This window comes from Amblyomma mixtum, chromosome 5 (assembly GCF_055824585.1).
Source record: "Amblyomma mixtum isolate Tamu chromosome 5, ASM5582458v1, whole genome shotgun sequence".
Lineage (NCBI taxonomy): Eukaryota > Metazoa > Arthropoda > Arachnida > Ixodida > Ixodidae > Amblyomma > Amblyomma mixtum.
The window spans coordinates 142,167,377-142,183,811 of record NC_143016.1 but is presented as its reverse complement, the minus strand read 5'-3'; the positions used below and the strand labels follow the sequence as shown (position 1 = coordinate 142,183,811).

The window sequence follows — 16,435 nt, the reverse complement described above, 5'->3', positions numbered from 1 at the left end:
GCGGCCGGGATCGAACCCGCGTCTTTTGGGTCAGCAGCCGAGCACCATAGCCACTGAGCCACCGCGGCGGCGTAACTAACAGCTCTGTGGCGGAGGTTATAGCGGCGAGCGTCATGGGTTTGCTGGTGCCGGATGAGCTGTCGAGCGAGTTGGCGGGCGGCCTCGGCGTGACGAACGAAGTGGTCAGCACCCACAACAGTTGAGGTAGTACTAGTTGGAAGGAACATTTCGTCTAGCATGGTGGTGGCTTCGTGACCATGCACTAAACGAAATGGAGTGAAAGGCGTTGTTTCTTGTAGTGCAGTGTTATAGGCGAAAGTGACGTAAGGGAGTATGGCATCCCAGTTCTGGTGGTCTGCGTCAACATACATGGAGATCATGTCGGCGATCGTCTTCTTGAGCCGTTCGGTGAGTCCGTTCGTTTGAGGGTGGTAAGCGGTTGTTTTTCGGTGACTCGTGCCGCTAAGGCGCACAACCTCCTGTGTGAGGGCCGAGGTGAACGCCGTTCCCCTGTCACTTATAACGACGATGGGGGCACCATGACGAATCACAATGTTTTGAACGAAAAAGTTCGCAATTTCCTCAGCGGTACCACGGGGGAGAGCTTTAGTTTCACAGTACCGGCTGATGTAGTCGGTGGCCACCACAATGGAGCGGTTACCCAGCGAGGACTGCGGAAAGGTGCCTAGTAAGTCCATGCCGACTTGGTGGAAGGGGAATTGTGGCGCATCAATGGGCTGTAGTAGTCCGGCTGGCTTAATCGGTGGCGTCTTGCGACGTTGGCACTCGCGGCAAGTTCGGACGTAACGCTGTACAACTGCCGCAACCCTGGGCGAGTAGTACTTTTGGCGTATCCGCGACAAAGTGCGAGAAAAACCCAGGTGACCAGAAGATGGGTCATCATGGCACGCCTGCAGGACTTCTTCGCGCAAAGCCGCAGGTACGACGAGCAGATAGAGAGCTTCTGTCGGGCGGTTGTTTTTCTTATACAGAACGCCATCGCGCAAACAGAATGACGACAGACCACGTGAGAAGAGTCGCGGTGGCTACTCTGCGCTTCCTTCAAGATACTCAATGAGAGGCCGTAGTTCACTGTCGTCTCTTTGGTGTTGAGTGAGGACGGACGTGGAGATGGCGCCGAGAAACACAGAATAGTCGTCGGGATCAGCTCGGTTGTCCTCGACAGGGGCACGAGACAGACAGTCGGCATCTCTGTGCTTCCTACCGGACCTATAAACGATGGTGACATCGAACTCTTGAAGACGAAGGCTCCAGCGTGCAAGCCGCCCCGAGGGATATTTCAGATTCGTTAGCCAACACAGAGAATGGTGATCACTGACAACTCTAAACGGGCGGCCGTATAAATATGGACGAAATTTGGTCACTGCCCACACAATTGCCAGGCATTCTTTTTCAGTAGTGGAACAGTTCGCCTCCGAGCGTGACAAGGTGCGGCTTGCGTATGCGATTACGCGTTCGAGACCATCCTGCCACTGCACAAGTACCGCACCGAGGCCGATGTTGCTGGCGTCTGTGTGCAGTTCAGTGTCGGCTGACTCGTCGAAGTGGCCAAGGATGGGCGTACTTTGCAGACGAGTTCGGGGGTCTTCAAAGGCCTGTTGTTGCTCCTGGCCCCAGAAGAACGGTTCGGCATCTTTCGTGAGGCGGATGAGGGGATCGGCAATCTGGGAGAAGTTCCGCACAAAACGCCGATAATAGGCGCAGAGGCCCAGAGAGCGGCGCACACTTCTCTTATCGGTTGGCATGGGAAAAGCAGCGACGGCGGCTATCTTATCGGGATCAGGGCTTACTCCCTTAGCGCTCACTATGTGGCCCAGAAAGTTCAACTCCTGGAAAGCGAAGTGACACTTTTCGGGTTGAGGGAAAGACCGGCCGAACGAATTGCGGCGAACACGGCGCGCAGGCGCCTCAGGTGCTCTTCGAACGCAGCGGAGAAGATGACAACGTCATCCAGGTAGACGAGGCAGGACTGCCATTTTAGGTCGGCAAGCACGGTGTCCATCATTCTCTGGAACGTGGCAGGAGCCGAGCACAGTCCGAAAGGGAGCACCCGGAATTCGTACAGACCATCCGGTGTAATAAAGGCGGTCTTTTCCCGGTCGCGCTCGTCCACCTCGATCTTCCAATAGCTACTACGTAAATCTAGTTACGAGAAATACGTGGCGTGGCGTAGCCGGTCCAGGGAGTCATCAATCCGCGGCAGAGGATAAACGTTCTTTTTGGTGACTGTTTAGACGCCTGTAATCAACACAGAACTGTAGGGTACCATCCTTCTTCGCCACAAGAACAACAAGCGATGCCCACGGGCTCGTCGACGGCTGTATCACGTCGTCCTCGAGCATTTCTTGAACTTATCGGCGAATAGCGTCACGTTCCTTCGAAGAGACCCGATAAGGCAGCTGGTATAACGGTCGCTGGTTTGCGTCAACAATAATGCGATGCTTTGTGAGCGGAGTCTGCCTAACTTTAGAGGTCGAGGCAAAACAGTCGCGGAAAGATTCGATAATGCTCTCCAGGCAGCGTTTCTGATGAGAGGGGAGGTTCGGGTTGAGGTCGGTCTTTACGGGAGTGGTCGGTGCCTCCACTGATGCCGGGATTTCGGACAACGCGTGCTGTCCCGCGAATTCACAAAGTTCTTCGAAATACGCAATAGCTGTTATGCCAGGCAACCTCTCAGGTTCAGAACCAAAATTGGTCACCAGAAGTTCGGTTCGCCCACTGTTCAATTCAATAATTCCGCGAGCTACACAGACTTGCCGACCAAGGAGCAGCGAGATGCTGGTTTCAGCGATGCCACGAGTGCTGGGGCTGTTATCGCACTCTACGGTAACAAACATGCTTGCTCTTGACGGGATTACTACCTGGTCGTAACAGACGCATAGCTTAGCCCTGCGTGGCTCGGTATCGTCGTCGACAGGGCCTTGGGTGGAAAACGACACGATTAGCTCCTGTAGATTGATAACGGCACCGTACACTTGAGGAAAATCCAAACGGAGTATGAGGTCCTTGGAGCACTCGGGTAACACAGCAAAGCAACCAGGGAAAGTAACTCCGCGGATCTGGATTCGCGAAGTGCAGCCACCGATCGCAGTTACGACGTGGCCACCAGCTGTCCGGATCTGCGGCCCAGACCAAGGGGTCAGTACCTTCCTCAGAGCCGTGGCTAACCGATTGCTCATTACAGAAAAATCGGCGCCAGTATCCACCAGTGCAGTAACGTCTTGGTTGTGAGCGGATACCGGAATTTCGGCAGAAACCAGTCGGTTGCAGCGCGTCGTTGAGGTCGTCGGGTCAGGTCGTCGTCGGTCGGAGCGTCGCGGCGAATCTTCGAATGGAGGCTCTTGACACGGTCCAGTAGCGGCGGCCCTACCCCCGGAGGACGCCGTCTTCAGTTTTCCCGACGTGGGGACGCACCTCTCAACTGGCCAGAAGACGATGGGTGGCCGGGCGAAGAGAACCGCCTTGGGGATGGGGATCTGGACTGGCGCCGCTGCGGGGTCCAGAACTGCACGTTATCAGCCAGGTACAGCTCGATATCCCGTGGTCTTTCACAGTAGCGCGGTCGAGGTGCGTCAGGTGAAAACCCTCTTAAACCCATTATGCGGTAGGGACAGTGGCGGAGGATGTGGCCGGGCTCCCCGCAGTGGTAACAGAGCGGCCGATTGTTTGGCGTACGCCACACGTGCCCTTTGCTCATGGGGGGCCTGTACTCCTGCGGCACAGATGATACAGCCGCGCTCAGGTACTGCAGAGATGGCACTGGCATGGGAACGACGGGGGAAAAGGCTTGCATCGCTGGCCCAGGACTTCGTAGTGCCTCGCTGAACGTCATAACAGAGGGCGCCGGCTGTGGAGCTGGGGGCGGCTGCACAGCTCGTCGGATTTCGTCACGGACCACGTCCGTTACGGCAGCGACACTGGCCTGTGGAGCTTCCAAGCGAAGTTTCGCCAATTCCTCGCGCACACCGCTTCTTACAAGCTCCCGAAGCTCCTCGGCGGGCAGCGACGTAGGCGTGTACTGGGAAGCGGCTGCTACAGTAGCCTCACGTCCGTAGTGCGCGCCCAGTTCCTGCAGAGAGCGCTCGATACTCGTTGCCTCCCTTGTGAAGTCGGCCACTGTTCTTGGCGGGTCACGGACAAGTCCGGCAAATAGCTGTTCTTTTACGCCGCGCATTAAGTGGCGCACCTTCGTCGCCTCTGGCATAGCAGGGTCGGCCCGATTGAACAGTCGCGTCATGTCCTCGACGAACATCGCGACGCTCTCGTTGGACTGCTGGGACCTCGAGTGCAGAGCGATTTCAGCCTTTTCTTTTCTTTCGCTGGTGGTAAACGTCGCTAGGAGTTCTCGACGAAACACTTCCCAGGTGGTAAAGGAGGCTTCGTGATTTTCGAACCATGTTCTGGCTTAGTCCTGCAGCGCAAAGTAGACATTGCGCAATTTGCGCTCGCCGTCCCATTCGTTGAAGCCCGCCACTCGGTCAAAGCTGGCCAACCAGTCTTCTATGTCCTCGAACCTGTCCCCGTGGAACGGCGGCGGCGACCGAGGTGCGTGAAGGACGAATGGCGGGGCATTCCCGGAATGCTGAGTCGTCTGGCTAGCCACGGTTGATGTCATTGCTCTTACCGCTCTTACCGGCGCTATCAGTTGGCTGAACTCCGGTTGTAGACCTCGCAGACGGCGGCTCGCTTTGTGGACGGGTGTTGTGTCCACGCGTGGAGAATAGGTGTCGAGAGTGTCCTCGCAATCCGAGTACATGGGACGTTACCCAGCGGCTCCACCAAATATGTCACCGACAAACGGGTGAAGAAATAGCCCAGGTTCTAATTAGACGAGGTGGGCGTGCCAGCCAGCAGGCAGCTCGAGCGAGGAAGACGACGATCTTCGATCACCTCGAATGCCCAAGGCTTGGCACGTCCCTGCTTAAACAGTTCGGCCGCGGTATGGCGCCACTGGTTGGTTCGGACGGTGGCAATATGCGTAAATTGTTCATTCTCATCTTTACATTCAAAGATCCCTGAGAGTCCTCATACTATTGCCGGCGCTGTGGTGCCCTGATTAGTGCGCCAGACTGCGTGAAGCCCTTACGTCAGGTGCTAGACCGCGGTTGCGCATGAGATCCCCCTAACCTGTGGAAAAGGCTACATCGGTCAGACGGGGCGATGTTTAAAATATTGTTTAAAGGAGAACCGGCTTTCGATGAAGTCTAAAAACAGGGCCGATTTACCCATGCACTGCCGCGCAATCCCCGAGGCTACACTCAACAAGCCTTGCCTGCCTTTGCAACAGAAATAAAAACAATTGACGAGAAGCAAAGATGAGGTCGCACGTGAACTTTCAGACGTGTTTTTCATAAGAAAAGCTGGAATGACCATGTCAGTGTCACGTCGTTTAAGTTGTAGGAAAATGAAGGCAGATTTTTTAACTGCGTGTTGTCGTAGATATGGCATCTTTGGGGGTACACAAAAAAACACGTTTTTGCTGCCAAATCAATGAGTAGCGAGTCTGCGATTGTTGTGTTAACCTTGTCGTACATGTCTCTGTGTGTGCAGAAATCTTTGTTGAAATGTGTGACCAACTCACCCAACAACCGTCTCTCTTAAAAAAGCGATGACCTTCCGATGGCGGGTGCTGCCATCAGTGGGGTTTGTGCAACCCAGGTTGTGTCCTCTGGGCAACTTCTCGTGACCTATCATTCATTTAACTGATGTTCTGTATCCACTATTATAGAAGTTGCCACCAATAATTAACTACACTGCTGTTGTATATGCACAATTATATTTCTTAGAAGTGTTGTAAGCCAAGCACGGGCAAGGCGGCGAGAAAAAAAATTGATTCATGCTGCCAAGGACCCCATATTCGTGAAGCCATCAACGGTTGTGACGACTCTTTATAGACAGTTTGTTTCACGTACGTAGAGCGCTTAGGTCATCACTCCGCATGCGTACAACGTGAAGTGTGTGCGTCGGTCTCAGTGACCTACGTGAAATTCGGATCTTTGAGCTACGGTTTGCACGTTGCTTGCGTACACCCGGCCAAATATTTAAATGGCTTGGGTGTGGCAGCGCTGAATGCACCGTGTAAAAGGTTCTTTTCGGCTACACCACTGGCATATTCATGCTATAATTGGACGCGCAAAATGTAATTTCCTGGTTTCTCTTCACTCATCAAAATTTCACAAGCGCTGCGACTAGGAACAAGAACAGAGAAGGAAGGACAAGGACAAGTGCTACTAACAACTGAAAGTTTATTTGAAAAAAACACAGATTATAAGCACACAACTGACAACCCAAAGCGCCTGCGCTTCCCGCAAAAAGAACGCAAAAGAAAGTTAAGAATCTAGATACAAAATTTCACGCTCATGTAAGTTTAAAGATGGTGTGCTAACGCACGTGTCGCTGTTCTTGTGAATGTGATAGGCTTCAGAAAACTCCCTAGTCAGCTGATCTGGATGTCTGAATTTAATCTTAGCCCTGTTAAGCAGTGGAAAGCATGCTTTTTATTAGACACCTTGGACACACCGGGTTTGTTCAGATGACAATCTCTGTAATGAAGGGACAGATTTGATGAAGGAGCACCATTCAAAGAGGTTTTATGCTGACGTAAGCGTGTATTTATGCATTTCGCGGTTTGCCCAATGTAATTCTTGCCGCATTTAAAAGGTATGTCATATACCACTCCCTCTGCACATGGCACAAAGGGTGATTCATGATCCAGCTGGCATGCAAAAGAATGCCAGGTGCCAGGCATGCCAAAAGAATGCAAAAGAAAAGGCAGGCAAAAAGGAACCACAAAATGCCATCTCTTACAAGGAGCATTTAGCAATGCAACACCCGACCTAGGTAAAGATTTGGCCGGGTTACGTGGCGTTGGCAAGAAGGCGACATCTTGGCCGCCCGCTTCAGAGTGAATACAGCTTCGTCGCTAATCCCTCGACTTGGTATCCTTCTGTAAACTGTTGTATTACCTTCAGTTTGTCCGTTCTTGCTCGCGCATGAAGTTTTATGTGAGAACTATTTTTTATTTTCCAGACAGAAATCCGTTTCAGCAGCTCCTAAGCCTGACGAAGGACCGTTTGTGGTTGTCATAGCAAGAGAGACAGTGTGCCAAGGGTCTCGCGACACCACGTGAGGCTCTAAACCTCGTGGGATATCGCGAGACCCCGGCACAGGCAGCGGGAAAAGGGATACAGTGCACGTTTTGGCTCCATACACACACGTTGTCAACATTAGTAGGACACCAGTGCGCCTTCGCATCTCGAAAAGTGATGATTACATATGCTGCGGTACGTGAGGGAATGCAGTCCTTTTGAAGATAACATGCAATGCTCAGTGCGATGGGCTGAAATTGCTCAACGTCTGTCAGAAGAAATGGGGAAAGTATTTACCGCCCGCACTGTGCGCGACCACACGGACCTGCTACAGCCGCACTGTGGCTTGGCCTGGCTCGGCTCCAAGCAGCTAGACCAAAAATTAGTTTTGTTTATCTGTACTAGATGGCGCGCCATAACATGGTGGTGCAGTTTTTAGGTTCTATGGCAGATATACACAGTTTGCGTCTTGTACGTGTTGCTAAAACTGTACGAACAGACACGGGCGTACGCTACGTAGACTGCTCACCTTTGCGTACGCGAAGGTTCTTCGTACGTGAAACTAAAACTGTCTGATATTGTCATGCTGGTAATAAGCGGCCGAGGGTCAACAGCGGCGTAGCCCAGGACGTGCGCTTTCAGAACACTTCCACACACACACTTCCTCCTCTTCTTGATAGGCGCTTCCATCTGCACTAGCACTGGCTTCATTAGCCCTCTGCTCCGAAGGCATCGACCCGATGCCGCCCCGAACGCAGGAGTGGTCTCGAGAAGAGTTAGTGCGCCCTTTCGTAGTAGGACTTCAGGCGAACCACGCTGAACACCTCGGGGTGGAGTTGGTGTCGAGATGGTTGAGTCTCGTGAGGGATACACTTCATAATTCAGCAGTGCGAGTTGCGGGCAGCTTCGACGCGTTTTAAGAAGGATGCAACGTCGTCATTTGAGATGTCGTCGCCATGGGGCAGCATGAAATCGAGTGTTGTCGTCACCTGACGGCCATAAATGAGACTAAACGGCGTCATGTTGGTGGTTTCTTGTACGGCTGTATTATTCGCGAACGTTATATAGGGCAGGACGTCGTCCCGGTTCTTATGTTCCACGTCCACGTACATGGAAAGCATGTCTGCAAGCGTCTTATTTAGACGTTCCGGCAGTCCGTTAGTTTGGGGATGCCAAGAAGTTGTCCTAGGGTGACTCGTATGACTGAAAACTAGTATATGGTGCTGGAGCTCAGAGGAGAAGGCAGCCCCTCTGTCCTTAATCAGAACTTGTGGAACACCACGACGTAAGACAATTTGATGCACAAAGAACTGGGTACTTCGAGGGCGGTGCTACTCGGAAGGGATGCTGTCTCTGCATAACGGGTGAGATAATGAGTGGCTACGATTATCCGCCTTTTCCCTGAGCCTGATGTAGGGAAAGGTCCCAGCAAGCCCATACCGACTTGTTGAAACGCTTGCGAAGGCGGCTCAATGGGCATGAGGAATCCAGCTGGCTTCACGAGCGGAACCTTACGACGCTGGCAGTCCCGGCAAGTGCGGACATAAAGTGCAACGTCATGACCCAGGCGAGGCCAGTAGTAATTCTCTTGAATTCTGGCTTGTGTTCTAATAACACCAAGGTGGCCGGAAGCTAGTTCGTCATGGCAGGCGTGAAGAATTTCATTCCGTAGGGTCATGGGGACGACCAGCAAGTATGGCCTAGTGTTGGCAGCGAAGTTCGTCTTAAAGAGTACACCGTTACGTATGCAGAGAGACGACAAAGCGCGCCTGTGGGCTTTAGGAACTCTGCTGGTGGCACCTTCATGATAACGAATGATGTCGCAAGATCGGGGTCGGCGCGTTGATGTTAGGCGAAATCGTTGGTATGTATTGCACTCAGGAATACTTCATCGTCGTCAGCAGCGTCATCCGGAGCTGGTTGCACAGGAGCACGAGATAAGCAGTCTGCGTCTGCTTGTGCGCGATCGGATTTGCAAATGAGGGTGATATCGAACTCTTGAAGTCGAAGGCTCCATCTGGCTAGGTGGCCGGAAGGATCTTTGAGATTGGTTAGCCACCATACTGCAGGATGATCGGTCGCTACTTTGAAGTAGTGGCCATATAGGTATGGTATGAACTTGGAAACTGCCCACACGATGGCGAGGCATTCTTTTTCAGAGGCAGAGTAGTTGGCTTCTGTCTTGGAGAGTGCGCGGCTGGCATAGGCGATGACACGTTGTTGGTCCCGCTGTACTTGAACGAGGGCAGCGCCCAAACCAACGTTGCTCGCATCGGTGCGGACCATTGTGTCAGCAAGCTCGTCAAAGTGCGCCAGCACGGGGAGTTACTGCAAGTGGCGTGTCAGATCAGTAAGGGGTAAAGCAATTTTAGAGAAATTCTCCACGAAGCGGCGGTAATACGCGCATAGCCCGCGGAAGCGACGAACTTCCTTTTGGTTACGTGGCGGTGGAAAATGGGCGATGGCGGACGTTTTCTTGGGATCCGGTGGGACCCCTTCTTTGTTCACGACATGGCCTACAAACTTTAACTTTATTAGGCAAAATGGCGTTTTTCGGCTTTTAGAGTCATGCCTGAAGACGTTATGGCCTGCAAGACCTCCTCGAAGCGATGAAGGTGCTCCTCGAAAGATGGGGCAAAAACGATGACGGCAGACCAGACAAGTTTGCCACTTCAAATCCGCAAGAACGGTGTCCATGAGCCTTTCAAAAGTTGCGGGTACCAAACAAAGACCAAATGGCATCACGTGAAACTCGTACAACCCGTCTGGAGTGATGAAAGCAGTCTTTTCGCGGTCTGTTTGAATACCTCAATTTGCCAATATCCAGAAATATCTGGTGCTGCATGAGGAATCCAAGGCGTTATCAATTTTGGGCAGGGGATACACATCCTTTTTAGTGCTGTTGCTTAACCGACGGCAGTCAACGTAGAATCGTAAGGTGCCGTTCTTCTTCACAAGCACTACAGGTGCCGCCCACGGGCTCCTCGAAGGGCGAATAATGTCGTTTTCGAGCAGTTCTGTCACCAATGTGCTAATAACCTCGCGTTCTTTTGTAGTCCCTCGATAAGGTGACTGTCGGAGTGGCGGAACATTTTAATCTGTAATAATGCGATGTTTCGCAGAATACGTCCGCCCGACGCATGGCGAGGACGCGAAGGCACCACTGTAGCGATTGAGCAGTTCCCGCACGTTGTCTCGCTGCTCAAGCGGCAGCGTTGGGTTAATATCGTACTTAACACCAGCAAGTCCGTCGGGCTCTGTTGTTGAAGCAGTTGTTAAGCTGTGCACACACCTAGTTTCACTAAGAGCCTCAATATACGCCACAGTGGTCCCCTTGTTAAGGTGTTGGTGTTCGTTGCTGAAGTTGGTGAGAAGAACGTTGACCTTTCTATCTTCAAGTAAGAAAACCACCCTTGCGACGGAAATTCCTCTCTCCAGTAGCAACTGCTGCTTGCTTTCGCCGACACCCTCAATGTACCCTATGTTCTGTGAGCCGACAGTTACCATTACACAACAGGTAGTGGTGTACGAGTACATAGAGTTTGTTGCACCTCCACGCGAACAACTTCAGCAAGTGTGCAAACCTGAGGCTCTTCCTTGACCGGAAAGAGCTTCGCCAGTTCTTCCCTCACGATGCCTCGAATAATCTCACGTAGAGAGTATGCCGAATTCACCGTGGTGCCCCTCCACAGTGGCCGTGAGCATCGACGCTATTCTACGGTCATACTGCCGGGCCCTCATGTCAAAATTATTTTCGATGGGGCTACCCTCCTTTACGAAGTCAGCTACAGTAACTGGAGGACTTCGAACCAGGCCGGCGAACAGCTGCTCCTTGACCCCTTTCATCAGGACGCACGTGGGAAGAGTCTCTTCGTTTTCTAAACATACACTGTCACTCTTTCATTGGGCAGTTGATTTCGGGCCTTTAAAAGCAAGTCAGCCTTCTCCTTGCGCAACATGCTGCCCTTGAAGACTTGTAGCAACTTTGTTTTGAACGCATCCCACGTTCGAAGGTCGGATTCATTGTTTAGAAACCAGGTCCTCGCGTAGTCTTCAACGGCGAAATAAACATGCCGCATCTTGTAGTCAGCGTCCCAACCATTGTAAATGGTCACCCGGTCATACTGGTCCAGCCAATCTTCGGCGTCCTGATGTGGTTGACCGTAGAAATGGCTTGGCTGTCGGTGCTAGTGGAGCAGGACCGGTGGTACTATAGCTGGAGGAGCACTTGTCCTCCGTGAACAATGGGAAACATGGAGCAGTCCAAGTTCAGGAGGTAAGCCGTGCAATCGGCGACTGCCCTGGTGGACTGGCGTGTCTACATTCGGTACTTCTCCGGGGCTTGAATTACGGCTTGAAGGGGGCGTACGATGCATTAACGACGCATGGAGCACCTCCACCAGATGTCACGTTGGTAATAAGCGGCCGAATGTTAACAGCGGCGTAGCCCATGACGTGCGCTTCCAGACCACTTCCACACACACACTTCCTCCTCTTCATGATAGGCGCTTTCGTCTGCACGAGCGCTGGCGTCAATATACTGCTGCATGCGCGTGACTCTCCCGCGTGTGTGTGTAAGCAGCCGCGATCGCCACGTATTTGTTATAAGAGAAGGAAACTCTCTTTCCTTTGAGTCTGATGTCGAATGGTTGTCGTTGAAGTAAATGGTTGTACTCCGTTGCGTCTTCTTTCTTAACAACGGCCAGCTGCCACGTTGTTCATTTTGTTCCCAATCTGGTGCGCAGGCTGTGATGACGCCTTCAGGTCACATGACCTAGGTTGCTTCTCCGCGGAATTTTCGCGCACAGCGCCGAGGACGCGGCGCCGGATTTTCTGCACAGCGGGAGTCTTAACGCTATTTGAGTTGAACTGTTTAGCTAATAAATATAATGTAATATGAAGGTTTATTGAAGGAACTGAGACCTCAGGAGCAGGGCGGCAAGAGTCTGTGGTCGGCCAAGGCGAACAAAGCACGCGCAGCTATCGCAATGCTGCCGCTAAACAGAATTTTCATCTTCAACTTTACAATTGCCTCCGGGAAGAAAAGGAGCCAACCTGGCGACTTAAGGCGCAGGAAGGATGGCTGGGTCGTAGAATGGCTTGAGACGCTGGACGTGAACAGACTCGCGTCCACAGCGGCGGCGATCAGAAGACGGGCTGAGAGGTTCTACAGAGTAATGAACTGGAGATGTGCGCTCCAGGACACGGTATGGGCCCTGATACTTGGCAAGAAATTTTGACGACAGGCCCGTAGTATTTGTTGGAATGCAGAGCCACACAAGGGAGCCATTGGGGAAATGTGGCGTTGTTTGACTGAGGTCGTGGCGCGATTTCTCTCTGCACTGGGTGTCAGTCGTCAGAGCACGGGCTATGCGGCGACAGTCTTCGGCGTGCCGGGCGGTTTCAGAAAGAGGTATATACTCGGAAGCGTCAGGCTGGTACGGCAGAATCGTGTAGATGGTGTCAGAAGGGTGGCGGCTGCAAAGGAGAAAGAAAGGAGAGAAGCCAGTAGTAGACTGCGTTGCGGTATTGTACGCATAGGTTACATACGGAAGGAGAAGAGACATACATAGACAACATATAACCGAAGGTACGGATGAAGCGCTCGGTGAGACCGGTGGTTTGTGAATGTTATGCGGAGGTGGTGCGATAGACTATATTGCACTTGGTGAGCAGTGCTTTGACCACATCAGACAAGAAGACGCGGCCTCTGTCACTCAGCAATTCTCGAGGGGCACCGTGATGAAGGATGAATCGGTTTAAAATAAACGAGGCAACTTCTGAGGCTGTGGCAGCCGGAAGGGCAGCGGATTCGGTATACCTTGTCAAATGGTCAACCGCGACGATAGCCCAACGGTTGCCAGCTCAAGTGTACGGTAGGGGGCTGTATAAATCAATGCCTACGCGGTCAAATGGGCGTGGCGGGAAAGGTAGTGGCTGCGGGTCTCCAGCAGAATGATAAGGAGGTGGCTTGCGACTTGGACAGGTAAGGCATGACCGCACGTATTTGAGGATGAACATGTACATGCCCCGCCAGTAATATCGTAGTCGGATGCCATGGTATGCATCGATCACTCCGACATCACCACACTCCGGGTCAACGTAAAAATGGGCGCAGACTTCCGAGCGAAGGTGACGGGGAATAACTAGCAATCACTTGCGGTCATCTGAGCTGTAGTTGCAGCGATAAAGGAGGTTGCCACGAATTGAGAAATGGGAAGCATGGCGGCGAAGAGCACGCGAAGGCGAAGCGGCCGTAGCGTTGGTGAGAAAGTCAATTAGAGAACATAACCACGGTCGGCACGCTGCGCCGAAGGCATGACGCTGATATGAAGCATCGGTGAGGAGGCGTCGACGGTGGAAAGGCTGGAAATATTGGCTGGATTTGGGCAGCGGGATAGAGCATCACCGTCTTGATGTTCGCGGCCAGTACGATACACGACGCGGATGTCGTATTCCTGTTGACGAAGGGCCCACCTCTCGTGGGGACCGGACGGGTCTTTCAGAGAGGAAAGCCAGCACAGCGCATAGTGGTCGGTCACAATTTCAAACGGGCGGCCGTAGAGGTAAGGGCGGAACTTGGTAAAAGCCCGAACTATCGCCAGACGCTCTTTTTCAGTGACCGAGTAGTTAGATTCAGCCTTTGTGATCGTGCGGCTGGCATAGGCGACGACGTATTCGATGAAGCCATGTTTGCGTTGTGCGAGTACGGCGCCGCGGCGTACCCCACTAGCGTCAGTATGTACCTCGGCAGGTGCGGTCGGGTCGAAATGGCGCAGTATCGGCGGTGCGGTGACGATACGGCGCAAGGAATCGAAGGCGTCGTCACACACTTGGGACCACTGCGAAAGATCGGAACTGCCGGACAGAAGTTGTGTCAAAGGTGCAGCAATTGAGGGAAAGTTGCGTATAAACCTACGGAAGTAGGAGCACAGACCTAGGAAGCTGCGCAGTTCTTTGATAGAAGTAGGTCGAGGAAACGCGGCCACAGCACGAAGTTGAGTAGGGTCCGGACGGTCAACGTCCTTGGAAGCAACGTGGCCCAAAAAGGGAAGTTGGAGGGCTGCATAATGAAACTTCTTTAAGTTGAGCTGGAAGCAGGCGTCAGAGAGGCAGGTCAGAACGTGATTTAGGCGGGAGACTTGAGTGTCAAAGTCAGGCGAAAACGCTACGATGTCGTCGAGGTAACAGAGGAAGGTCTTCCACTTCAGCCCACAAAGAAGGGTATCTATCATCCTTTCAAAGGTGGAAGCAGCATAACAAAGGCCGGAAGGCATGACAGTAAATTCATATAGGCCGTCAGGGGTTAGAATGGCTGCTATGGGGCGATCGGCCTCACCCATGTGTACCTGCCAGTACCCGGATGGGGGAACTGGGACCTCAGGAGCAGGGCGGCAACAGTCCGTGGCCGGCCAAGGTGAACACACAGCACGCTCAGCGATCGCAATGCCGCCGCTAAACAGAATGTTCATCTTCTTCTTTACAATAAGCAAAAAAAGCCCGCATGGTGGCAACTACCTCCACCCTGTTTCAAAGGGGACGCTGTTAACTTTTATGCATCGACCTATGCCTTCTCGTGCGGTTCTAAATGGTTACTCCTGCTCTTAAAAGTGATATAGCTAATACTAAGAGCCAATTAGAAATGTTTTTCAACAGGGTGGCCAGCACTGACAGTTACAAACTTACTCACTAGGAGTTTGTTAAGGAGCTCAACGTTTCAAACATTCTACCTCTCTATGGTCTCTATGGCGTAGAGCATTTATCATATAGGTATGCGGTCGAAGCCAAATGTTTCCGTAAAAATGTTTTTTTTTTAGTTTTTTTCTCGCGGACTATGCTGAATCGGCCTGTGCATTTGGGTTACAAAACCAAACAACCCTGTAGCCAAGGAGACCGCCTGTTCATATTACATGTGATTTTAGCATGAGTTGCTTTCTTTGGCACACCTCACAAGGCTTAATAGATTTTTTCGCTTAGAGGTCACTACGACACTTCTGTATTTGCAAACGTTCAATTAACCAGGAGGTTAGAGTGCTTCCTTTATCTTCTTCGATTTTCTTTCTCCGCAGGTTCAGGTCACCGACTGGGGCTTGGATTTCAGAAGAAACCTAACACTGGCAAAAAACGACACTGGCAGATATTTCACGCATATAGTAACTGAGGAGAGCGTGTCGGCTATCAGGAATCATCCAGTGGACAAGGTGCGTTGCAGTAAGCTTGACTATTCGCGGCAGATATCCCGGAGAACATAAAGTCCAGCTTTCTTGTTTATCGCTTTTAATTGTCAGCCAACTGTGGAATACAGAAAGAGTCGCTTTTCAATTTACTGATATGAGCAGTCTAAAGTGACTGTGTGGCCAACTCTTGCCTTTAAATTTTTGTTCTGCGTTCGCACCGCGTAGTTAAGACTTCCGCATGGAAGGAGTGGGGTTCGTTTTCCACAATAAATGCAGGAAACCTACTAGCGTTCCGGGGAGGGTCCTGCCGCTATGCTGATTGTTACGATGCAGTCTTGCAATGCCAAAAAATTACCTTCATAAACAACGCCACTTTGAAAAATGAGCTTGTTCATAGTACTTGGGTATAGGTAAGCTTGATGTTCTACACATGATAGGACTTGCACGCCTAGCTGGTTAGCATTATTATCCATTTTCACCTTCTACACCTTTAACCGGCAGATAGAAACACCATCTTCGAGTGTCAACAGCTCAGTGGGCTTTTATTAAGACAGTAGCCAAGGACTCACGGATAATTTCAGCCACGTGGAGTTGTTATCGCGCGGGGTAGCTTAGTGAAAATATGAGCGCTTTTTACTCGTCTTCGGCGAAATGAAGCCACAACGCTCTAATTCGAACGTGCCTCTGGGATTCAGAGGTTGAGCGGCATTGGGCACAATAACCCGAGAATAATTTCCTCACGCGTCCTACACGCGACAGGTTCATGGTTAAGCAGATACCTAAAAAAATGTTTTTCAGTACCTGGCGATTCCTGCATACATTATTTTTAACAGGAAGTGTCTTTTTGCGACTGCTAAATGTTTCCTACTAGGAAACACGCGGAAATCGCAAAAATGCGACGTCTGTATGCCTCTAGAGTCTATCGTTTCCTTTGAGGAGAAATGAGTTTTGTTTTTATAAAATATGTCGGCGCTAGCAAACAGTATATTTTTCAAGAAGTTAGGTTGAAATAAAACCGCCCTAATACGTTTCTACGTTCATGCCTGATTGTGGCAGCTAAATGTGACCCTTATCTGAACTGCTGCACACTATACAGCTGTGCACTTCAAATGAGCATTCAGTGCCCCTTCTACACTTCAGGTCCAGCCG

The 16,435-nt window shown here is 51.6% G+C and overlaps 1 protein-coding gene across 1 annotated transcript in view; it reads left to right on the top strand.

The window, feature by feature from the left end:
* LOC149343934 (arylsulfatase B-like) overlaps positions 1-16,435 on the top strand; it is a 57,226-nt gene that overhangs the window by 15,813 nt on the left and 24,978 nt on the right. Inside the window, exon 5 of the mRNA XM_089547103.1 lies at positions 15,179-15,310. Coding sequence (XP_089403229.1) covers positions 15,179-15,310 — 132 coding nt within the window. The remainder of the gene's footprint in view (positions 1-15,178; positions 15,311-16,435) is intronic.